The following is a 24,620-nucleotide window of genomic DNA, read 5'->3' on the forward strand; positions in this document are numbered from 1 at the left end:
AATCCCTAGTGGGACCAGCCAGCATAGTCATGTACTTTTTTAAAAAATATATTTTATTGATTTTTTTATAGAGAGGAAGGGAGAGGGATAGAGAGTTAGAAACATCGATGAGAGAGAAACATTGATCAGCTGCCTCCTGCACACCCCCTACTGGGGATGTGCCTGCAACCAAGGTACATGCCCTTGACCGGAATCGAACCTGGGACCCTTCAGTCCACAGGCTGATGCTCTATCCACTGAGCCAAACCGGTTAGGGTGGGCATGTACTTTTTGCATCCAGGTTCAGCTGGTCAGGTGCGGAATAGTCTTTGCATTGGGTTTATTCAGAGTTGGGGTTCTGCCAGATAAGTACAATGAAGGGGAAGAGGGGCAAGGGAATTGCAGGTGTCTGCAAAGGACTCGATAAAGGGATGGACATGAACTCTAACTTAGGTAAGTTGAGAAGTAAAGACATGACATAGGTGATGAGCAGTTAAAAAGTGTAGGGTGTATGGTTTGGAGGACTAGATCGGGAGAGACTAGATTGGGGTTGTTGGACTGAAGGAACTTCAGAAACTAGGAAACACTAATTGGAGAAAGGGAGGCTGAAGTGGAGATTGAAGGTAGTGGTTATTCGTAATGACAAGGTCTAGGGCAGTGGTCGGCAAACTGTGGCTCGGCAAGCTGCGACTCGCGAGCCACATACGGCTCTTTGGCCCCTTGAGTGTGGCTCTTTCACAAAATACCCACTTCTGAGCATGGGCCACAAAGTTTCAATCGCACTGTATGTGCGTGCCCGCACGTGGTATTTTGTGGTATTTTGTGGTATTTTGTGGAAGAGCCACACTCAAGGGGCCAAAGAGCCCCATGTGGCTTGCAAGCCACAGTTTGCCGACCACGGTCTAGGGCAGTGATGGCGAACCTTTTGAGCTCGGCGTGTCAGCATTTTGAAAAACCCTAACTTAACTCTGGTGCCGTGTCACATACAGAAATTTTTTGATATTTGCAACCATAGTAAAACAAAGATGTATATTTTTGATATTTATTTTATATATTTAAATGCCATTTAACAAAGAAAAATCAACCAAGAAATGAGTTCGCGTGTCATAGGTTCTCCATCACTGGTCTAGGGGATGGGGGTCTGAAGTGACTCCTGGCTGACAGCTGTCGTTGACTACACCTGTGATGCAGAACTGGAGGAATCTGAACAGAGGTGCCCACCCTGCCTGACCAGCTTGGCTCGGAAGTATCTGATCTGGGAGTGCTGCCCCATGTGGCTGAAGCTCAAGACACTTCTGTTTAGGATTGTGACGGACCCCTTTGCGGAGCTCACCATCACCTTGTGCATCGTGGTGAACACAGTCTTCATGTCCATGGAGCACCACAACATGAGCCACACCTTCGAAACCATGTTCCAGATAGGCAACATTGTGAGTGCCCGGCAGCCATGCCCCCGTGGCCGGGGAGCTCTGGGTGGGGTGGCCGCATGCCCTCATTGATTGGAGCATTGGTCTAGCTAGCTGAAGGCAGAGGAGCAGTGCAGGAGATGTGTGGACGCTGAGTTCAGGAAGTCAAGTCCAGAGGACCAGGCTGAGATGGTGGGAATTGCTTGGGGATGAACGAGCACAGGGAAGTGGACCAGGAAAGCCCTGACCACTTGAATTCTCCCGGTTTCAGATGCCTCTACCTTGAAATAAGTGTAAAGGCCACTTTCCTGTGTAAAGATATGGACATTCCAGTTTCCTTCCAGAAAAGGAGAAATGGGAAGAAAAGAGAGAGCTTATTTTTAAGAAGTCAGCATAGACCACAGAGGGCTTTATGGAAGAGACTTCTGGGTCCACACCCCCATTTTACAGTTGGAGAGGTTGAGGTGAGAGAGAGAGAGAGAGAGAGAGAGAGAGAGAGAGAGAGAGAGAGGCCTCCACCACTGTGACAGAGCAGAGCACCTGTTATTTTGAAATGAAAGAAAGGCAGGCATTCGGGGTGCCTACAGGTGCTTTATAAGTATTAGCTCAGAGTCACGACCTTCTGAGATTATCATCACCCTCACGGCCCAGAAGGGAGCACTGAGACTCAGAGAGGTTGTGAATCCCGCCCAAGGTGACACAGCTGGGATAGGGGAGTCAGGCTTGTCCAGGTTTCTCTAGGGCACAGAACCTTAACCCATCCTGCCTCCCACCCCACACTGACTTGCCTACAGAGCGCACCCCACAGGTGCCCTTTGAAGAACAGTTGCAGTCTGTGCCATTAGCCAAGACCCTGACACTCTCAACCCATTCCTTCTCTATAAAAGCAGTGCAACCCTCTGTTGCCCAGGCTGGTGACAGGCATCGATGAGATCAACGGACAGCAAAGCCCCGGCCCCTGGTCTCTGCTTTCTTCTTCCCTGTCTCCCTTCCCTGCTGGTTGTTGTGTGGCCTGGGCCTGGGCCTGGCCTCTTTCGAGGTCAGGATCCTGTCCTAAGACCCTCAGAGCGGGACAGAACCTGAGACAGTATATTATTTTTCTTCTTGCCAATAGCTATTATTTATTAGCAAATGACTGTCTGCCAGGACCTTGGTTGAGGCCCGCACTCGCATTTTCTCACTTTGATGTTCACTATACACACGAGGAGCTTGGGGTACGGAGAGGGCGCGTGACTTGCCCCAGCTTACACAAGCTCGGAAATGGCCGAGCTGGGATTTTTATCTGGGTCTGCGTCGCCCCATCATCCACGCTTTAAACTACTGAACCAGATTGACTGCTCGTTTACATAATTATGTCATAACGATTACCCTCATGATTACCCACTTATTCCCCCTCTTCGCCGTGCAGATGGACACACTCAAGCGTGGGTTCCAATGCGTACGCCCTGAGCTCTGGTCTACAGAGTTCTCTCTGCTGCCACATCGAGTGTTCCCAGCCCCAATCCTCCAGGAGCCTGCAGATAATATAGACGCTGAACACAGACAAGGGAAAGGGGTTTGCTAGTTTACAAAAAAAGACACTTCGCTGCTGCCCTATTCGTCATTGCCCTCTGCCCCCAGGGACCCTGGCTGAGATGGCTCCTCGTTTCCCTCCACAGGTCTTCACCGTGTTTTTTGCGGCTGAGATGCTCTTCAAAATCATTGCCTTTGACCCCTACTATTACTTCCAGAAGAGGTGGAACATTTTCGACTGCATCATTGTCACCGTGAGCCTGATAGAGCTGGTCACGTCCAAGAAGGGCGGCATGGCGGTGCTGCGGTCCTTCCGCCTGGTAAGGGCCTCTCTTGGCGACTCGGGAAACTTCCCCACATCCAGGGAGGCTCACCCCTGGGAACAGACCCTGTCCCTTGATCCCTCTTCCTTTCCTGTCCCTGTGGGAAGCGGCAGGACATGACCCCTGGAAGCTGGAGACTTGGTGCTTTTCACTTATTCAAAGTGGGGGCGTGCCTTCTCCTCTCCGGGCCTGGGTCCCCTCATCTGCACCAGGCGGGGACTTCCCAGCACCCTCCTGTTCTCTTGTCAAATAACAGTAACGAGGATACTCATAGCAGCTATTGCTTCTTGGGCACTGATGATGTGGGCACAGTGCTAATCCTTTCACATAACATTCCTCATTTCAGATTTACAGAGAGTTGCTTTTTTATTTTATTTATTTTCAAATTTTTATTGATTTCAGAAAGGAAGGAAGAGGGAGAGAGAGAAGCGTCAATGATGAGACGGGCATGTGCCCTTGACCGGAATCAAACCCGGGACCCTTCAATACACAGGCCCACGCTCTATGGGCTGAGCCAAACCTGCTAAGACGAGAGTTGCTTCTAATATCCTCATGGATAGCTGAGGGTAGCTGAGATGCAGAGCAGTTAAACAACCACCCAAAGTCTCCCAGCTGCCGAGGGGTGAGGGGCCCAGGGCGCGAGCAGCAGACCTGCATTTCAAAGCCAGGTTGCTTGACCCCGGAGTCCCAGCTCTTCCCGCCTCACGGAGGTCATCCTCTGACTCCCCAGTGCCCCAATCACAGCCCCCATGTGTCACCTCGAAAACTGCCACCTACTAGCCTCCTGGCCTGACTCTTCTCCAAACTCAGCTCCGGTGCACCCTCTACAGGAGCAGTTCTTCTATTCAAGTAGCTGGTGCCCCGTTGCCCACAGCCACCCACTCTTGTAAGAGCCACATCTGTCAGGTTTGTCAGATTGCCGGGAAAGCCTGGGGCCACAGGGGCCTCCCAGTTTCCAAGGCCATCTGGAGGAGGCGCGGTGCCTCACCGACCCCTGTTCTCAGTATTCTCGCAGGGCCCGCCGGCCGCCTAGTGTCCGGCTCCGGAGAGATGACAGAAGGAAGGGGACAGAGCTCAGAAGTGTCACTAAGTCCATTTCTAGGCCAGAAAGTCTGCTTAGGGCCCATCAGGGAACCCAGCCCAACAGCACTGAGCTCCTGGACTTGGGGTCCCTGCATTGGGGTGGCAACTGCAAATGCCCATAGGAACCAGGCAGGCAGTGAAATAAATTGGCCAACGAAGAGCTTTTGGCACCGGGCACTTGTCCCATAAAACAGGCAGGGGCCACTCAGTCCGCTCTAGGCCGACCAGCACAGAGCCCGGCTCCAGGGAGGACATGGAAATTGGGGGACTCGCCCATTGTTGCCAGTTTCCAGTTTTTTATGAGAAAACAGAAATCCAGATTTTATGTGAATATGAAACATTTTCATATTGGCTAGTAATTCAAAATTTTAAAAAAATTGTTGACAGTGTTACAGACGCCCCTCCTCTCCTCCTCCCCTCCTCTGCCCCCTTCCACCCAAACACTCCACAGGCCAAAGGAAGCATGTCCTGGGACACACGTGTGCCCTGAGCCACAGGTGATGACATCTGCCTGAGATGATGGCGCCTTCGCCAGCCTGTGGAGGAGAAAGGCAGGGTGGGCCTCGGGGCCCTTTAGCCATAACCTGGGAATGTGAGGGGATCCCAATTAAATCACAGTTTTCACCAAAAGGCAGATTTTTCTAAGTATCTAGAAAATGATGATAAGAGGCAGGCGCCTAAGCTCTAAGTGAAATATCTCTTTAAATTTCCTTTTCTGGTTTTTATTTTTTTACTAGCATTTTGCTATTTAATATATTTCTATCCAGAAATCTCTCATTAATTCTAACAATTTATCTATATAATCTTTTAAATTTATTAACACGATCATATCATGCAAATAATGAATTTTGTCTCTTTTCTAAGCCTTATACCATTGGGGTTTTTGATGAAACATTTTTAATGTTGACACAATTGCAGGTGTCACCCTTTCCCTGGCCCTTTGCCCACCCACCCCACCAGCCCCTTCCTTCACCAAACTATTGTCCGTGTCCATGGACTATGCATCTCTGTTCTTGTGTAGTCCCTTCACCTTCTTTATCCAGCCACCCCCAGTCCCCTCCCCCTCGGGCATAAGCCGGTCTGTCCCACGTATCCATGCTTCTGGCTCCATTTTGTTCGTCAGTTTATTTTGTTCATTAGATTCTACATTATCGTGCTGATTAGGACATCCGGTACACTGTTGGAACGAGGTGTTCACAGCAGACATCCTTGCTGTTCTCCTGCTCTCAGAAAGAATGCTTTCAATATTTCACCAAGTCTGATATTTGTGACAAGTTTTTTTAAAGATTAAAAAAATCAGTTTAGGAAAGTTTTTTTGTTAGAAATATTTGTTATGGACCTGGTCGGGTGGCTCAGTTGGTTGGGCGTTGTCCTGTGCACCAAAAGGTTGTGGGTTCCATCCCCAATCAGGGTGCATGTGGGAGGCAACCAATCAATGTTTCTCTCTCACATTGATCTCTCTCTCTCTCTCTCTCTCTCTCTCTCTCTCTTCCTTTCTCTCTTTCTTCTTCTCTCCCCCTTCCCTCTCTCTCTAAAAAAAAGTCAATAAAGACATATCCTCAGTTAAGGAATAAAAAGTGTACATACTACATATATTTTTATTATGAATAGATGTTTAATTTTATCAAACAATTGTTCTGCATGCACTAAAATAATCACAAGACTTTCTCCTTTAATCTATTAGAGAAGTAAGTCATATTAATTGATTTTCTAACGTGAAATCAACTTTGCATTCCTGGGATAAACCCAACCTGATCGTGATATCTTAATAATCACAAGACGACGCTCTATCCACTGAGCCAAACCGGTTTCGGCTTAATTGATTTTCTAACGTGAAATCAACTTTGCATTCCTGGGATAAACCCAACCTGATCGTGATGTAATCTTGATACATTGGAAGGTTCAGCCTGCTAAGAGTTTGCTTAAAATGTTTGCATCCGTATTGATGAGTAATATTTGTCCTATACTTTCCTTTGCTTGCATTGTCCTTGGCCAGGTTTTAGTATGCTAACTGCCAGGTTATGCTAATCTTCGTGAAAAATATTCCTCTTCTTCGACACCCAGACTTTGGGTAAGATTGGAATTATTTGCTCCTGGCGGGTTTGGTAAAATTCTCTAATGAAACCATTTGGAGGTCAAGGTTTTTCATTAATGATTTACTTTTCTTAATGACTGTGGAACTAGTCAGGTTTCCTATTTCTCAAAGTAGTTTTGGTAAGTTGTATTTTTCTTAAATTTTCCTTCTTATTTAAATTTTAGGTGTATTGACATAAAGTTGTGCGTGCTATGCTGTTATCTTTTTTTTCTTTTTTTCTTTTTTTTACCACAATTTACTAGTAGGTATGTGCCGTGACCTGGAATTAAACCCACAGCCTTCTTGGTGTATGGCACGACACTCTAACCAGCGGAGCCACCCAGTCAGCTGCTATGCTGTTATCTTTTAAGGGCCTACATCACCTGTACTTATGTTACCTTTTTCTTTCTTTTAAAAATAATGATTTGTGCTTTCTCTCATCTTTTTTCTTTATTTTATTTTTTTAGTCTTACAAAAAAAAATCGTCAATTTAATCAATCCTTTCAAAGAACCAACTGTTAGCTTGTGGATCCTCTGTACTTCATTGATGTTTTCTGTGTCAATTAACCCTGCATCTTATCTTAATTACATTCCCCGTTCTGCATATTTCATCCTTTCCTAACTTCTTAAGATGGATTTGTCAACCAATTTTTCCCCACTATATTCATTTAAGACTTCAATTTCCTTCTAAGAACCACCTTGATGTGTAGAATTCCCCTTATTATTTGGTTCTAAATATTTTCTCGTTTTTAATTTGATTTATTCTTTGACTCGGGTTAATTAGAAGCATGGTTCTCAATTTCAAGACATATGTGGTATTTCCAGTTATCTTTATGCCATTGAGTTCTGGCTTCATTGTGTTATAGTCCAAGAACATGTATTGTATGATGTTAGTGCTTTGAAATATATTGATAATTTCCTTTTGGCTCAATATATTGAAAATGTTCCTTATGTTCTTGAAAAGAATGTGCCTTCTGCTGTTGCAGGGAGCAATACACTGCATAATCCGCTCAATACAGGAAGTTCATGGTATGGTCCAAATATTCTATATCCCTGCTTGGTCTAGTAATTATGAGAAAATGGTGTATAAAAATATTTCCCACTATGATTATGGTGAGGTCTCTTTCTCCTTCTGGTGTTATCCTGAGGTTGTGTCATTAAATGTGTACAAATTTGAAGCTGTTATATCTTCCCAGTAAAGTGAAATTTACCATTCAGAATTGACCTTCTTTGTCCCTAAAATACTTTTTGCCTTAAAAATCTCCTTCCTTGATGTTGATTCAAGAATGGGTTTATTTTTTTTTTTATTTTTTTTTTGTGGGGGTTTTTTTTTTTTTGGTTTAGAATTTGCCTCATATATCTTTATGCATTCTTTCTCTTCTAATCCTTGTGTATCATGAAGGTTTTTATATGTCTCTTGTAAATAGCATAGTCAGATTTTAAATTCTTATCCAGTTCTGACCATCCAATCTTGGTCTTTGAACCAAAGCAAGTAGCCCACTCATTCTGTGAGCACCCCTAGATCTGGGTATGTGTTTATCCTTACATTTGGGGTTTTCCATTTGCTTTGGTGCTCAAGTACACTTGTGTTCTCTCTCTCTCTCTGCCCCCACCCTTCTCGATTTCTTTTAGGTTGTTTGTTTTTCTTTATTCCTTTTTCCCTTTTATTGGTTTTGAAACAGAAGACTCTGTTTTTATTCTTTGAGTGGTTTACCGTAGTAATTCCAGCATGAGCAGTTAGCTTAAACAAAGTGAAAGTTAGCTAAAATCTTTACTTTCCTCCAAGACAAATTTTCATTTGTTACCCCTTCCCAACCTATAATTCTGTTAAGTAGTTTAGTTTTATTTTGTTTCTTTAAATTTGTGACTTTGCCCAGCTGGCGTGGCTCAGTGGTTGAGCGTCGACCTATGAACCTGGAGGTCACAGTTCAATTCCCAGTCAGGGCACACGAAAGGGGTTGCGGGCTCCATCCCCAGTGTGGGGTGGGCAGGAAGGAGCCGATCAATGATTTTCTCTCATCATTGATGGTTCTATCTCTCTCTCCCTCTCCCTTCCTCTCTGAAATCAATAAAAATATATTTTTAATAAAAAAATTTTTAAAAATCTGTGACTTAATCAACAGTAAATAATTCTCGTGTTGTACAAACAGTCCCCGAACTCAGCGTCTTCACCCAATAAGGGGTATTTCTCTCTCCTGTCATAGTGTGATGCAAGCCAGGCCTGTATAGCCTTCAGAGCTTGCCCACAGCTTGCAGGAATTGGGAGGCCGAGGCTCATTTTACCTTTTAAACAGTCAAAGGCTTTGCAGTCAGGGGCCATGGTTTCCTTTGCAATTCACTTCCTTTAAAACTTAGACGGCCAGCCTCAGGCCGCTCTGCGTGCAGCATGCCCGCGTGCTTTCTTTGACGGAGTTCTCAGCGCGGCTTTATTTCTTTGCTTTCTGGTCCCCATGCCTTTCTCTCTCAACTCAGTGGTGGCCACACCATTAGTAAAATCTTTGCTAAGAGTGGCTTCGTTTCGTTCAAAAAACCTAACTGGTCTTCAACACTGAAAGACTTAACCCCATGGCTTATCGATTGGGATATGAAGCAGTGTACTTTTCCCCCTAAACAGAAAATTTTAGATTAGTTACGAGATGAACTAGAGAGGTTAATTAGATATGAAGGAATACTCAGCAACTATTAAAAGCAATAGTTTATAAATTTTCCGTGATAATATGAAGCAATTATTTTGTTGTAATGCTAAGCTGGGCAAAGGCTACAGAGAGCAACTGGATGGGGGTGGAGGTGGACGTGAAGGTCAAGGGGAACATGGACACAGGTGGGGCTGCTTTCCTGCACCACTCATTCTAGTGTCAGCAGGAGCCAGCCAGGTGGTTTGGGGAAGTGGGGGCACATGCATTACAGCCCAGCATCAAACACTCTGTAAATGAGTGTTGACTGACTGGCTAACAGTAGTGGTCCCCAAGCCCAGACATCTCTAGAACAGCAAATGGAGGGACCCTGTTTTCCTGTCCTTTATAAAGACAACAAAAGGATTAATAGAGGATGACTCCATTTATACCCTATAATGAGATTATACACAACTTGCTCACAATTTAATATAAGCTTAATTATGGACAACAAACTGCTATTTTAGGGGATTCTAATACAGTTGACCCTTGAACAACATGGGTTTGAACTATGTGGGTCCACTTACATGAGGTTTCCTCCCCCTCCCCCAATAAATACTGTAAATGTGTTTTCTCTTATGATTTTCTTTTTTTTTAAATATATTTTATTGATTTTTTACAGAGAGGAAGGGAGAAGGATAGAGAGTTAGAAACATCGATGAGAGAGAAACATCGATCAGCTGCCTCCTGCACACCCCCTACTGGGGATGTGCCCACAACCAAGGTACATGCCCATGACTGGAATCGAACCCGGAACTCTTCAGTCCAAAGGCCGACGCTCTATCCACTGAGCCAAACCAGTCAGGGCACTCTTATGATTTTCTTAATGACATTTTCTTTTCTATAGCTGACTGTATTGTAAGAACACAGTATATAACACATACAACATAAAATATGTGTTCATTGACTGTTTATGTTGTGGGTAAGGCTTCTGGTCAACAGTAGGCTATTAATAATTTAGTTTTGGGGGAGTCAAAAGCTATGCATGGATTTTTGACTGTATGGGAGGCCTGCACCCCTAACCCCCATGTTGTTCGAGGGTCAACTGTATTAGAATCCAACTATATTAATATCTAAACTCTCCATCCCAACCCCACCCCAACTAATTAAGGAACCAGGTGGGATTAAGACAAGAGCCAATGCCTGGCCTTTTTGCCCAGGTGCCAGTAAGCTTGCCCCTGTGTCCTTCACTGTCCCAAGTCAGGCCCCTCAGACTCTGTGGTGTGGTGGGTGGCTGTCAACCTGTGGCAGGGCCCTACTCCAACCTCTGCTTTTGCTCTTGTCCAGAGTTTACCGTGAGAATGGAAACTTATCAATCGTGTTGCTAAGGAAAGTTTGCATTCTCCCAATACCCTCCACTAAAGGGCTCTGTCTAGTGACAAACACTCAATTTTTATTAGGGTTTGTCAGCCGCCTCTATGTCCAGTCCACAGAATTGGTGTTTCAAGCTCTGCTTCCAGTATGAGGAGGATGACGTCCTGATTAGGTCTAAGGTACGGCGCTTCCTGTGGAAGAGGGTTAACCCTCCTCCCCTGGGATGCACTCACTGCTGTGTGGGTGATAAAACTTGCTGTCCTGCTCTGTCATCCTAGCACCCGATCCAGAGCCTGGCTCTTGGTAGGTGCTCCATAAACACCCCATGACAGCTGAGCCCAGATATTTCTTTCTAACAAATTAGAGAACCACACAAATGTATTTTTAAGTGTTTATACATCTTTATGCATGGTGCTTTTGCTCTCTTGTGGAATTTAGCACATTTGGGTGTACAATGAAGACTTTGGGGGGTCTTTGCCTTGTCTTTTTAAAAAATATTTTTTTATTGATTTCCGAGAGGAAGGGAGAGGGAAAGAGAGGTAGAAACATCAATGATGAGAGAGAATCATTGATCAGCTGACTCCTGCACGCCCCACAATGGAAATCGAGCCTGCAACCTGGGCATGTGCCCTAATTGGGAATTGAACCATGACCTCCTGGTTCATAGGTCGATGTTCAACCACTGAGCCACGCCAGCCAGGCTCTTTGACTTGTCTTTGTTAACTAAACCATTCATTCCATGAGGGCAGGAGCCTCTCTCCACACACCTCTCAGGCTGGCACAGTGCCATGTATACAAGTGGTTGGCATTCAATAAGGTGGGCAGTTTGGTTGATCTATTCAATGAACACATGGATCATTTATTGCTGGGTCTGTGATATCATAGATACTTGCTATTTCAGTATCTATGATATCATAGATATACACATCCATGGCCCCAAGACAAGAAATGCCCTAAGAAATAGCCAATACCTCTCAAATGCAATGGGCCATGCCCTACGTACAGGAGGCCAGCCTCTCTTCAGGTCAAAACTGGACCGTTCTCTTGCCAAAACCGGTTTGGCTCAGTGGATAGAGTGTCGGCCTGTGGACTGAAAGGTCCCAGGTTCGATTCCGGTCAAGGGCATGTACCTGGGTTGCGGACACATCCCCAGTGGGAGATGTGCAGGAGGCAGCTGATCGATGTTTCTCTCTCATCGATGTTTCTAACTCTCTATCCCTCTCCCTTCCTCTCTGTAAGAAATCAATAAAATATATTTTAAAAAAACTGGACCGTTCTCACTTATTTGTGAGTTCCATCAGACTGTACTCCACCCCCATAGAATAGGCCCACACCAGGAGGCCAGTGGCTACAGAATAGAGTACGTACGGCAAGACCACCACCCCAGTATAAGCCCCCTGACTTTGCCACAGTCAGTGAAGCACCTTGAATATGCAGGGACCACAGAGGACTGATAATATTGTTGAGTAGCTCATGACATAGGAAGAAAGTTCTGTAAGGGCACCTTCCTGGGAGCGTCCCCATCTTAATGGAATGAGCTGCCTTGTGATTTTCCTAGGCCTTTGGTGCCTGGCCAAGACTTGAGATGAAAGGTGATGAGAACAGCCTCCAGGACCTGACACCGTCTCTGTTTCTCTGCAGCTGCGGGTCCTCAAGCTGGCCAAGTCCTGGCCCACCTTAAACACCCTCATCAAGATCATCGGGAACTCGGTGGGGGCCCTGGGGAACCTCACCATCATCCTGGCCATCATTGTCTTCATCTTCGCTCTGGTGGGCAAGCAGCTCCTCGGGGATAGCTACCGGGACTACCGGCACAAGATCTCTGCGCCCGACGAGGACTGGCCTCGCTGGCACATGTACGACTTCTTCCACTCCTTCCTCATCATCTTCCGGATACTCTGCGGGGAGTGGATTGAGAACATGTGGGCCTGCATGGAAGTCGGCCAGGAGTCCATCTGCCTCATCCTGTTCTTGACGGTGATGGTGCTGGGGAACCTGGTGGTGAGTGAGGAGCCCCCCTGGGGCACTGTCCCCGGGCAACAGTGGAAACTTCCGGGTTGTCCTGAAAAGCTTGGACGTTGCACATTTTTTTATGCCCACAGAGTCCCTCCCGGATTGAAGGCCTTCAGACTTTTCAGAGTCATTTATAAGTCACATCGTAAGAGCTGTCCCTTGGGAGGCAGCCTGACTTGTGGGAATGAGCACACGTGGCAGAAAAGGAAGGGCCTGGCTTAGAACCCCAGCTCCACTGCTGGTAGCGATGGCCGACCCAGCGCCAGAGACAATATCCCCGAGCTCTCATTTCCTTAAAATCAAGAATACAGTGCTTGCTCGTGGGCTTACTGGGAGAATTAAATTACAGGAGATGACATATGCAAATTGCCGCTGCAGGGTCTGGGCTATGGCAGGAACTCAATAAGGGATAGCTGTTAGTCGTTAAAGGAAAAATTTCCTTCCCCGCTCCTGGGAGTTTCAGAAAATATTTTTCTCCAGGGTTAGTAAAGCCGGCTGGTTTCTCCAAGCTACGAAGGGCCTAGCTAGGAGCAGGGAGCAAGCGCAATGGGACCAGATGAATGAGGAAAGCTGCACCATGGGCAGCGTCCAGCCCACCGTGGCAATGACACAGTCCACTCCCAGGCTTGAGGGGAGCCTCTCTGGAGACTTCCTGACAATCGGCCCCAGCACCCCTTCTCTGCCCCAGCCTGGCTCCTTGCCCTCAGCTTGTCTCCAGCCACGCTGGTTCTGGGCCCCCTTGGTCTCCCAGCACCGACTGGCTGGAGGCGGGAGGTGGACTTCCAGAGGCCCCTTACTTGTTGCCCTGGAAGTCAACCAGCTGAGGTTCTTTTCCGCTAAGAGTTTTACAGACAGAGAACGCGAAACCAAGAAGAGGGATGAAACAGCAAATCCAGGCTCTTCCAAGTCTTTCCCACCCAGGTTCCTGAGGCAGAGATGCCTTCCGGCCACATTCCCAGTGGGGGGCTGGCTGAAACCCCTTTCTTGTAGGCTGAGCTCACCGTCCCTGCAGAGCCCCAGGCCCTAGCCCTCAGGCAGGAGGTTTGCCTCTCTGAGCACTTTCACATCCATCCCTCCGTCTTTTCCTCTTCACAGCCCCTCTGAGAGGTTCAGCATCCCCACTCCCTGCTTACAGGTAAGGCGTGAGGTTGGAAGCAATGAGATGAGTCCAGGATTCCAGAGTGAGGACTAGGACCCAAGTCTTTGGCAGGTGGTCCCAGGGAGGCCCACACCTGCTCCTCTCTGTTGTCCCTGGACGCCCCTTCGCTCAGCAGGGGCGATCCTCCTCTGTGGTGGAGAACAGGCTTCCAAGCCTTATGTACATGGGGCCGGTCACTTATGACATCCCCAAGGCTCTCCTCGGTTGCTCTCAGATGGTCCGTTCCCCCAAGAGGGAAAGCATCCCGGGATGCAGGGAGAGGCCCAGGTGCGGCTATCCTGCCGTGGCGCTGGGGCCAGGTGGGCCATGGAGGGGCTCAGGTCGTTGGCTGAGCAGTCTTTCCTTCCACTCCTTCTCTTCAGGTGCTCAACCTGTTTATCGCCCTGCTGCTGAACTCCTTCAGCGCCGACAACCTCACGGCCCCCGAGGAGGATGGGGAGATGAACAACCTGCAGGTGGCCCTGGCCCGGGTCCAGGCGTTTGGCCATCGCACCATGAAGACTGTTCGCAGCTTCTTCCGCAGGCCCTGCCTGTTCTCTCGGACCAAGGCAGAGACCCAGCTGGTGGTGAAGATTCCACTCTCCAGCTCCAAAGCCGAGAACCACATTGCTGCCGATGGGGCCCTGGGGAGCCCTGGAGGGCTCCCGGCTCCCAGAGACCCCGGGGACAGCCACAGTGACTTCATCACCAATCCTAACGTATGGGTCTCTGTGCCCATTGCCGAGGCTGAATCTGACCTCGATGACTTGGAGGAGGAGGAGGAGGAGGAGGAGGATGCTCGGAGCTCCCAGCAGGAAGTGATCCCACGCGGGCAGGTGAGAGTTCTCCCATTGGACGGCCATGGGAAGCAAGGAGAAGTCTCGGGGAGGGAGCGACAGGGGCAGAAGGGAAATGATGATACAGAGATTTACCAACATCAGGGCTGGCACAGCCTGGAAGAGCTCCAGGCTAGCCAGGCAGAGGCGCCCTTGACATAGGAAGTGCAAGCCATGCCATGCTTCCTGAAGGAGGTGGCATTTGAGCACCTGGAAGAAAGGGTCAGGATTCCCAGGGCAAGCAGGGAGCAGGGGCCCCCTTGAGCCCCAGGCCACTTGGAGGTGCTTGGGGCTGTCTTTCACACAGCGGCCCTGTTTGCTCCGCCAAACCCAGGCTCTGTGCGTGAGAGGCTAATGAGATTCCTCTAAGAACAGGATGCTGTCCACGAGCAGGGCTCCTCTAACCTTCAGCAGAAGCCTACGGAGTCCTGGTCATTATGTGACTCATTTATCCAACAAGGGATGTTACAGGGAAATGTCACTTGTTCCTTTTGGCACCAAAGAATTTCAGCCTTCGGGTAATATATTTTTAAATACTTGGCACAGTTCCCTACTGTGTATCCACCCTCATTAACCTCTTCCCCATGACTGGGGGCATGCACTTCTGCACAATATGGGAAGGCAGGGATCCCTGCGGGGCCCAGGACACGCAGGGCTGCTGGCCATCCCACTAAATGGCCTGACACAGCTGCGCTTTGAGTCTGTGGCTCTTCCATTGCCTTCTTCCCCACAGCTGTCACTTCTCTGTGTTCCAGCAGCTGCTATCAGCTGCCATATTTTACATGCCTTTGTCTGGGTAACGGCCAAGGGCAGGGCGTCACCACCCCCACAGTAAAGGACATGAACTCTGGGTCATCTATCTCCACTCAAAGGCATTTTTAGTTACTTTGGGGTCCTTGGGTGGCTCCAGCTAGCCACGTTCACTACCACTCTGACCTTTGGACAATTGACAATGGTCATGGCTAACATCGACTAGAGCCAAGCACTTTGTTTGAAGTGTTTTACAAGCATGAACATATTGAAGTCGTCAACATAACTGAATGAAGTAGACCTTGCCTTCTCAATTTTGCAGATGGGAAAAATGATGATCAGAGAGGTTAAATAACTTGCCTAAGGTCACAAGGCTTGTAAGTAATGAAGCCACGAGTTACACAGATCTATCAGGCTATCGAGTCTCCCTGCTCACGTCACACGAGTGGACGGGTGCGTGGATGGGTAGAGCGTAGTTACATAGACACAAGATCTCTCCTGATTTAGAAGTGGTCAGCGGAGGGTGGGCCCGAGTACCGAGCTGGGATCCCCTCTCACTAGCAGGAGCAGCTGCAGCAAGTCGGGAGCTATGAGGACCACCCGGCACCCAGGAGCCCAGGCTCTGGAACGTCCTCTGAGGACCTGGCTCCATACCTGGGCAAGAAGTGGGAAGATCAGGCGGCTGTTCAGGCCCCTGCAGAGGTAGGTCGAGAGCTTCCTGGAGAGGTGGGGTCTTCCAGGCTGCACTCAACCTCCCAACCTCAGATCACATCTGGCAATTGTTAAAGTCCCTCCCAGCCCCTCGGCCACTCGGCATGACGTTAGGAGGGAGAGTGAGGCTGGGGGGCTGGGAGCCTCCTGGTCTTCACTGTGATGCTGAATGGTAACCTTGGCAGGATTCTTTAGAAACTTAAATGAGATGCTGCTTGTCAAGTGTTTGGCTCTTCCCTGAAATGGAATAAGTGCCCAGAAAATGACAACCAAAAAGAAAGGAAACCGAAGACAGTGCACAGAGAGAGTTGGGTGAAGCCGGCCAATGAAAGTCAGGGTTGTCCGTGGGGGAGACAGCCTCCCCGTGGCTCCCCACCCCCCGCGTTCCTTTGTCCACACCTTTTTCTCTCACCAAAAAACATCCTGGCACTCTGGAGTGGCTGTCAGTGCCGAACACTCGGCTGACAGCCTTATGCACACTGAGCAGGAAGAGGACTCGGGGGTTAGGAATGTCTTGGAGGAGGTAACAATGAACTTGGTGGTTTCATTACAAATCTCTGAAGAAGACGAGTTATAGGGAAAGAGGTGTCTGTAGAGGGTTAGCGTCTTTCATACACTGGATTAAAAATCAGGAATTTAACTTGACCCCTAGCTGCTAAGGGCAGACGCTGTGACAGGCACTGAACTAGGCAAAGATAAGGAAGATATATCATTCATCCCCAAAGTTATCAAGCCCTTCAGCCTGAGGAATGCCAGCTACTGGCTGTGGGCCCCTGGGCAAGGCTGACCACAGCAGCGGAAGATAAGAGGGTGGGCTGACACGGGACCTGGGAGCCCCGGATGAACACAGCCACTTGGGTCCAGCCGGGCGAGGGTTGCACCTTCTACACGGGAAATCAGATTTCCTCCCGAGCCTGCTAAGGACTCCCTGGCTGCTTTTCTCTGTCCATGTTTTCGGTACACAACTGCTGGGTGTTAGTTTTGTTTTTGTTTTGTCCATGACCCTGGCCAGGCAGGGAGGGGCCTGACAGTGACAGATGGGAACACACCCCACCATTTGGGTCCATTAGCCAAGCTATCAGGTTTACTAATAGGCCAGCAGCGTCAGCTCCTAATTGAATTCATCTGGAGACATTACAGGGCCGGAGCTGCCAGGAGGGCTGCAGGGCCCCTGCGGCATTGCTCCGTGGTTAAATATTCAAGCCCAGTGAATGCACAGTCTTTATGGGTGTAATTATGGTGTCTCGGGCCATCGCCAGCACTCCATCAGGGTCTGGAGGGGGAAAGCCTCGCATCACTCAGAGAGCATCACTGGTCTGGGCCTCAGCTGGCCAGGCAGCAGGCATGGGAGGGACCCCCCGGCGGGTCCAGCCCTGCATCTCCGAGCTCGCAGCAGGTCGGGCCTGCAGTGCAGGTTCCCCGGCAGCCTCAGAGAGCTGGACTCACTGCCCTGGGCCTGTGTCCTGCAGGGAGCGAGCGACAGGAGCTCCTCTGAGGGCAGCACGGTGGACTGTCCGGATCCCGAGGAGATCCTTCGGAAGATCCCCGAGCTGGCCGATGACCTGGAAGAACCGGATGACTGTTTCACGGAAGGTAACTGACGTGAATTAGGGCCCGAATCCAGTTCAGCACTCATCCGGCACCTGTGTGTCCAGGGCCCTGGCCTGGGGTCCACAGGAGACAGGGCCCCCTTGCTGCCTCACTCCCAGGCTCGAGGGACCAGCCTCAGACACAAGTCCTGGGGGCGCGATGTGTGTCTCATGCCACGTTGGACATAGCCCATGGGTGCTGTGCCCTCCCTGGCACCCCTGAAAACCCCTGTTATAAACTTACCCTCTTGAGGTTGCAAGGGGAAAAGGAGTCACTACCACAACCGTTCTTGATTCGGGACATAGAGGACAGAGGAGGGGCAGGACGTGCTGTTGCCTTCAATCTTCCGTGTCACCTCTGAAGACAGAAACTGCACCTTACTCTTCATACACTGTATTAAAAATCAGAAATTTAACTTGACCCCTAGCCACTAAGGGCAGACACTGTGGCATTCATTGCTCTAGACATCTTCAGTTCCCTCCATGTCTAGAGCAATGAGGCACATTATGTTCTCAGTAGATACTTGTGCAATAAATGAATAAAGCACACCATGAAATTGTGGCCTCAATAATAAAATTAAAATTTTTCATAAAGAAAACACTTCTAGTTTCCAGTTCCACGTGACCCTGGGCTGGGCTGGACCCAAGCCCCATCCCCGCCACGTGGTGGCCCCTCAGTTCAGCACAGGCTCAGGGTATGGCCCCTCAGACGCCACCAGGCCCAGGCCGCATGATTTGTCAGGCTTCTGGGGACAGGCGAGCATGAGCGCAGGGACCACAGGGATCATCTACAAGAAGGAAGAAGGTCATCCCAGCCAGTGTGGCTCAGTGGTTGAGTGTTGACCTAAGAACCAGGAGGTCACAGTTCAATTCCTGGTCAGGGCACATGCCTGGGTTTCAGGCTGAATCCCCATTAGGAGGCATGCAGGATGCAGCCAATCAATGATTCTCTCTCACCACTGATGTCTCTCCTTCTCCCCTCCTATCTGAAATCAATAAAAATATATTTTTTAAAAAATAAAAAGAAGGAAGAAGGTTGGGAGGAGATTGGAGTGGGCCAGACCGATGGTGGAGAGGAGCCCCTGAGGGCAGGATAGAGAGACTGCCTGTGAGGGACCCCGCTTCTTGCATATCCCAGGAAAAAATTCTTTTCCAAAGGGGTGGCAGGTGGATTTCCCAGCAGAGCCGTCTCCCTGCAGGGCTGGAGCAAAAATGCTCCCCCTTTCCCAGTGGGCGGTCACTCACCCTCAGGCACCTCTCCCCACAGGCTGCATCCGCCGCTGTCCCTGGTGCAAAGTGAACACCGCCAAGTTCCCATGGGCCGTGGGCTGGCAGGTGCGCAAGACCTGCTACCGCATCGTGGAGCACAGCTGGTTTGAGAGCTTCATCGTCTTCATGATCCTGCTCAGCAGCGGGTCTCTGGTAAGGGGGAGGCCCTGGAGCTGCATGGGCGGGTTCCCTTGACTCCTGGGATGCAGGTCCCCGACCTGTGGCCGGAAGGAGAGCTGCAGCCCAGCACGTGGGCTCCTCCCAGCAGCAGGGCATGGTGGGTGCTAGAGGTGCCCACCTGGCCTGCTAAACCCGGCTGCAGGCATTTCAAGCAGCGAGTGTGTGCATCCCACTGTATAGGTGGGGAAACTGACCTTCAAAGGGCTTAAGGGACTCGTCCAAGGTTACCCAGCTTGTCAGTTACAAAGCCTAACAGCCCTCATATGATCCCGAGGCCCCTGACGCGCCAGCTACCTTCTGACCCCCAAACATACCGGCCTTCTCTGAAGGCCCAGGACAAAGAGGATGGTCTTGCCTCGTCTTATCAAGCCGCTTGTAAATATTGCCATTGCGTGTTCAGAGCTCACGGCAACTCATTACAACAGCACTTCTCAGAATGTGGTCACCTGGGGAGCTTGTCTGAATGCAGTTCCTGATTCCAGAGATCCGGGCTGGAGCCTGAGACTCTGCATTCCCAGCAAGCTGCCCGGCGAGGCTGAATAGCTATGCCTTGCAGGAAAAGAGATTCTCAGTTAGGGGACACTTCCTAAGCCCCTTGCCGAATTCCAGGCTTTGTGGGACAAGGAAGGATGCATTTCTCTGTTTGGTGGCTTAGTGTCGCTTCACAGTCTCCACTCATCTTCCCAATGGACCAAAGTAGAGGCCAGCACAGGCGGGGACGCTTCGTCCCCAGTTGTCCGCATTTTATGGGCGAGGAGTCACAGCTCAAGGACCTGGAGGGACCTGCCCAGGGTCCCCGCTAGCTAGTCAAAGGGAGGCCTAGAACCCACTCTCCTGGCTCCTGGCTCCAACCTGGAAACAATCTACTGACTGTCTGGGCACCCACTTAAATGCCAGGTTCCCACACTGCTCAGGGTACAGGTCAGCCTCGGGGAGGAGCAAAGGCAGCTGAGAAGGCCTCATCTGAGAGGTGGGGGTGGCACAGGACGGAGGTAGCAGAGGGCTCCCCGGAGCAGGGCTGGCCCACAGGATGGAAGGTAGAGCGGGCATGGCAGCACCAGCAGGGCGGTGACCATCCACCTGGAACAGTAGTCTCGGTCCAGGGCCAGGTGCTGAAGCCGCATTGCAGGGTAAGAGGAGGCTGGAGGTGCTCTCTCCACACTGACCCTGCCCTCCGTCTGCCCTCCCTGCTGGAAATAATAACCACATTTGCTGCTGACTGGGGGCTTTCCTCATTACCTCGTTGGCTCATGCCTTCCTCATGGGCCTTCTCTCCTCCACTCTCCCTTGCTCCCTCCCTCTCTCTTCTCCGCACGTTCCAGCTGCCCCACTTCCCTCATCCCCCATCCCCCATCACAGCAGGGAGCTGGGATCCTGCCTCAGCAGCTCTCCACTCACCTCCCCTCTCCTTCCCCAAGGGACTCCATAGGTTGGCACCAAATTTAGTCTTCCTTATGCTTTTACTTTGAGTACTTTTGAAAAAAAACAAAACACAAAAACCAGCATGAGTTTTCATCTGACAAAGTGCAAAAACAAAACAAAAAAAATCCCACCACTTGGAAATGATGGGGAAATGCAAAGAAAAGAGATCACCCATTTTCCTGCCACTCAAAGAGAATCTCACGTCCCTTCGTCCTTATGCATGTACCACATACACCTTCCAAACTGAAACCACAGTTATTCACTCCGCCACCTCTCAGGCAGTGTCTCAGTCCACAGGCCTCTCCTCGCTCATGCAATGGTGGCCGCTCGGTCCACGCCAGCGCTCCCTCGGAGGGGCCGCCTGGGAGAGGAGCCCAGAGAACAGGGAAAGGAGCTAGAAAAAGACACAGGTTTCCAGGAAGTCCAGTCTCAGCCCGGCCACACGGGAGCTCTGAAGCATAGAGGACGCCACAGAGCTGTCCCACCTGGAGGCCTTTTAAACGCACAGTCAGTCGCTGGCTTTGGGCTGCCTCCCGAGGGGGCAGGTGACCTCCTAAGGTGGAGCCCGCTTCCTTCAGCCCAGGGCCAACCTCCTGAGAGGGGCATTCAGGAGCTGGCAGCTGCCAACATTCACAGCCGGTGGGGCATGGGCGCTCTGTCCCCTTCAACAGGATCTGAGCGGGGCACCAGGACATTTCGTGTCCTCAGGGTAAGTTCCTGAAGGCAGAGTTGCTAGGTTTCTGCAACCTTTGAGACAGGCCACCAAACTGACCTTCCAAAAGACGGAACTGACTTTCCCTCCCCTCTGGCCACGTAGGAGAGTGGCTGGCCCCAGCCCCACAGCCACACGAACCCGGGGCTCCCTGCCCCCTTCCTTTTTAGCCTCACCAATCTAGAAAAAGAAAACCCCGTGTCTTCATTTACATTTCCTTGACTCCCAGGGAGCTCCAGCATTGTTTCAGAGGTTCACTGGCGATTCTTACTTTCATTTCTGTGAACATGCGGAACATCCTTTAATGCTTTTATTCTTAAACCAGGTCACAGTAAGCATCCCTTTGGTTCACTTCCAAACTCCGGTTTGAGAAGGTCTCCTTTCTCACTTGCATTCAGCTCCGCTGCAAAGTCTGAGCACGACCACATGGGCCCGTTGGCTGAGGAAGGCCTGGTTTGTATGGCACAGTGTCTCCTCCACTACTCCACCTCCCCAGAGCAGAGAATACAGGCCAGCTGGTTACCAGAACCCTGGGGGGCGGGGGGCAGGCCTGGCGGGAGTCCTGCCCCCATCACCGGGCCCCAGCGCTGGGAGTCCAGGCAGCCTGCCATTCTGTTCCCTTCCTGCCAGGCCTTTGAAGACTACTACCTTGACCAGAAGCCCACGGTGAAGGCCTTGCTGGACTACACCGATAGGGTGTTCACATTTATCTTTGTGTTCGAGATGCTGCTCAAGTGGGTGGCCTACGGCTTCAAAAAGTACTTCACCAACGCCTGGTGCTGGCTCGACTTCCTCATTGTGAACGTGAGTAGCTCAGGGGGCGCACGCGGGGCTTAGGGGCCTCACCTCTGATTGATGGCTACTGTTGCCCAAGAAAGCTCAGAGGCCTGGCCCTCAAGGGCTGCACCAAAGCAAAGTCTTGAGCACGTAGCGAGGGGTCCGAGCATAGCCCTGTACACCTGCGAGTGGTAAGGTCTGGGCAGTGCATGATTTTCTCACCACGGTGAGCCTCAGGAGAGTCCTCAGTTCTTGGCCTCCATCCAGCAAGACCCCTTACTGTCCTCTGTATCTACATTTAAAACAAGATGGCACACGAGGCTCCCCAAGGCCTTATGACCTTGCACCTGTTGACAGGGTTCTGGACTTAGGGAGCTGAGGCCTGCGCAGCACAGACAATCTGCCCTCCTGCCGGCTTGGTCCTCAGCCCTGGCTGCACTCTAGAATCACCTGGGTGGCTCTTAACACTACAATGAACATTGCTTGGCTGGTTTTGCTCAGTGGATAGAGCATCGGCTTATGGTCTGAAAGGTCCCGTGTTCAATTCCCGTCAAGGGCATATGCCCGGGTTGTGGGCTTGATCCCCAGTAGGGGGCGTTCAGGAGCCAGCCCACCAATGTTTCTCTCTCATCATTGATGTTTCTATCTCTCTCTCCCTCTCCCTTCCTCTCTCTCTAAAAATCCATCAAAATATTTTTTTAAAAATACAGTGAACAAACACTGCTATTTTCAAATACGCATATCTCTCTGGTTCTGGGGTACAGGGTTAACAGGGGCCGAGGCATCAGTCTTTTGTAAAACTCCTAGACATATCCAATGTGCAGCCACATCCCCAGTGGGTGCGTAGGAGGCAGCTGATCGATGTTTCTCTCTCATCGATGTTTGTAACTCTATCCCTCTCCATTCCTCTCTGTAAAAAATCAATAAAATATTTTTTTAAAAATACAGAGAACATACACTGCTATTTCCAAAGACGCATATCTCTCTGGTTCTGGGGTACAGGGTTAACAGGGGCTGAGGCATCAGTCTTTTGTAAAACTCCTGGACATATCCAATGTGCAGCCAGGATTGAGAACCACTGAGCTAACACCACTGGCTTCTCCTGGGGCCACTGACAGGAAGAGAGGGTCCCTGTGGAGAGGTGATGAGCTGAAGCTCATATGTCAGACTCACACTAACCTGTGGCCACTGACCCTAAAAGCTAGGAGCGATCTCTCCCTTGTCTTAACCATTACAATCTTCTTTCTCTGTCCAGGCCTTTGCCCTCTTGGCTTGGCAAGGTGGCTGCCTGTGTCATTTGTTCAGGGTGCACAGCTGAGGGTCCCTGCGGGCCGGGGGAGACATGTGTTGTGTTTGTCTCTGCCTCCCCCACTTCAGCAGCCTCCAGCACCACGGTCTGCACATCAGAGGTGTCGGGAAATGTGTCTGTATTTGATATTTGCCTCCTGAAGCTGGATGGGGTCCAGCACAGAACATTCTGTCCGCCTCCTGTGTTGGCAGGTCCTCCACAGCAGGTCTGAGCACTCGAGTCTCTTCTTTCCTGATACCAATGTGCTAGCAGCATCAGGCCACTGTACCACAGCGAGTAGCTCGCTGTGAGGCCTGAGATCGGAGTCACACTATTCATAGATGAATGAAAAATGTTTTCTTCTGGCTACCCACCCATGTAGGGGCACAGTCACTCCAACCTATGTAGGTCTCACTAGCTTCAGACTTGAACGCTTTAAATGTGATCATCTGACCACCCATCCTTTCTTCCATACAGCCCTCCTTCCATCTATCCAACCATTCACCCTTCCGTTTTCTTCCTTCCAAACGTCCATTCATCTTAACTTCTTCCATTTATCGTCTCCATCAATTTTCTCCCTCTACTCATTCATTCTCAAAATTCCTTTCTTCTTCCCTTCTGCCCATCCATTCATCCTAACCTTTCTTCCAGCCATCTGTCCACTGGTTCTTAATCCTTTTGTGTTCTTATCTTTTGATCCATCCCTCTGTCTAACTATTCAATCACCTAACCTTCTTTTCACTCACTCATGCACCTTCCAACCCAGCACCCTACTACCCATCCATTCTTCCATCTTTCTATTCTTCCTTTAACCAATCCATCTATCCTTTTTTTCTTCTATCCATTTGTTCATTTATCCATTTTTCACCCATCCATTCATCCATCCACTACTCCGTATTTTTGCCTTTCTTTCTTCAATTCTTCCTTTCAACTATCTATAATATCCATCCATCAACTTTCCATCCAGCTGTTTTTCCTTCTTTCTTTCCTTCCTTCTATCCATCCCAACATGCCTCTGTCTTTTCTTCAATTCATCAAATGCTTATTTATAACTAATGATTATAGGATTGACTTATGAAGAGCTCTGAGAGAGATAAAGCCAATAAATTAAAACTCCGTATCTCCAGGAGTTTACACTTCAGTGTTCCAGCAGATTAGACACACAGGGAGAAATAAACATAGTATAAGGGGGTATGTGGTGAGCACCGTTGGTAGTAATTAGTATCTTAGGTACACAGGGACAGGAGCCTGCTTCCACCCAGTGGGGTTTGTGGTTAGGAAGGCTTCATAAAGAGGTGGCATTAGGTATAGGGCTTAAAATGAGCAGGAGCCCTATCTGGTTTGCTCAGTGGTTAGAGCATCAGTCTATGGTCATAGGTTTGATTCCAGTCAAGGGCATGTATCTCGGTTGCAGGCTCAACCCCCAGCCCTGGTGCGGGAGGCAACGGATCAATGTGTCTCTCTCACATCGATGTTTCTTTCTCTCTGCCTCTCCCCCTCCCTTCCGCTCTCTCTAAAAATCAATGGAAAAAAATATCCTGAGGTGAGGATTAACAACAAAAATGAGCAGGA

At 49.7% G+C, this 24,620-nt stretch overlaps 1 protein-coding gene across 1 annotated transcript in view; it reads left to right on the forward strand.

The window, feature by feature from the left end:
• Nucleotides 1-24,620, forward strand: part of SCN10A (sodium channel, voltage gated, type X alpha subunit) — a 100,657-nt gene that overhangs the window by 58,704 nt on the left and 17,333 nt on the right. The window contains exons 14-21 of the mRNA XM_014534926.1: nucleotides 1,171-1,409; nucleotides 3,044-3,217; nucleotides 12,005-12,364; nucleotides 13,898-14,350; nucleotides 15,662-15,802; nucleotides 17,281-17,404; nucleotides 18,668-18,822; nucleotides 21,614-21,787. Coding sequence (XP_014390412.1) covers nucleotides 1,171-1,409; nucleotides 3,044-3,217; nucleotides 12,005-12,364; nucleotides 13,898-14,350; nucleotides 15,662-15,802; nucleotides 17,281-17,404; nucleotides 18,668-18,822; nucleotides 21,614-21,787 — 1,820 coding nt within the window. The remainder of the gene's footprint in view (nucleotides 1-1,170; nucleotides 1,410-3,043; nucleotides 3,218-12,004; nucleotides 12,365-13,897; nucleotides 14,351-15,661; nucleotides 15,803-17,280; nucleotides 17,405-18,667; nucleotides 18,823-21,613; nucleotides 21,788-24,620) is intronic.

Source organism: Myotis brandtii, unplaced genomic scaffold (genome assembly GCF_000412655.1).
Source record: "Myotis brandtii unplaced genomic scaffold, ASM41265v1 scaffold134, whole genome shotgun sequence".
Classification (NCBI taxonomy): domain Eukaryota; kingdom Metazoa; phylum Chordata; class Mammalia; order Chiroptera; family Vespertilionidae; genus Myotis; species Myotis brandtii.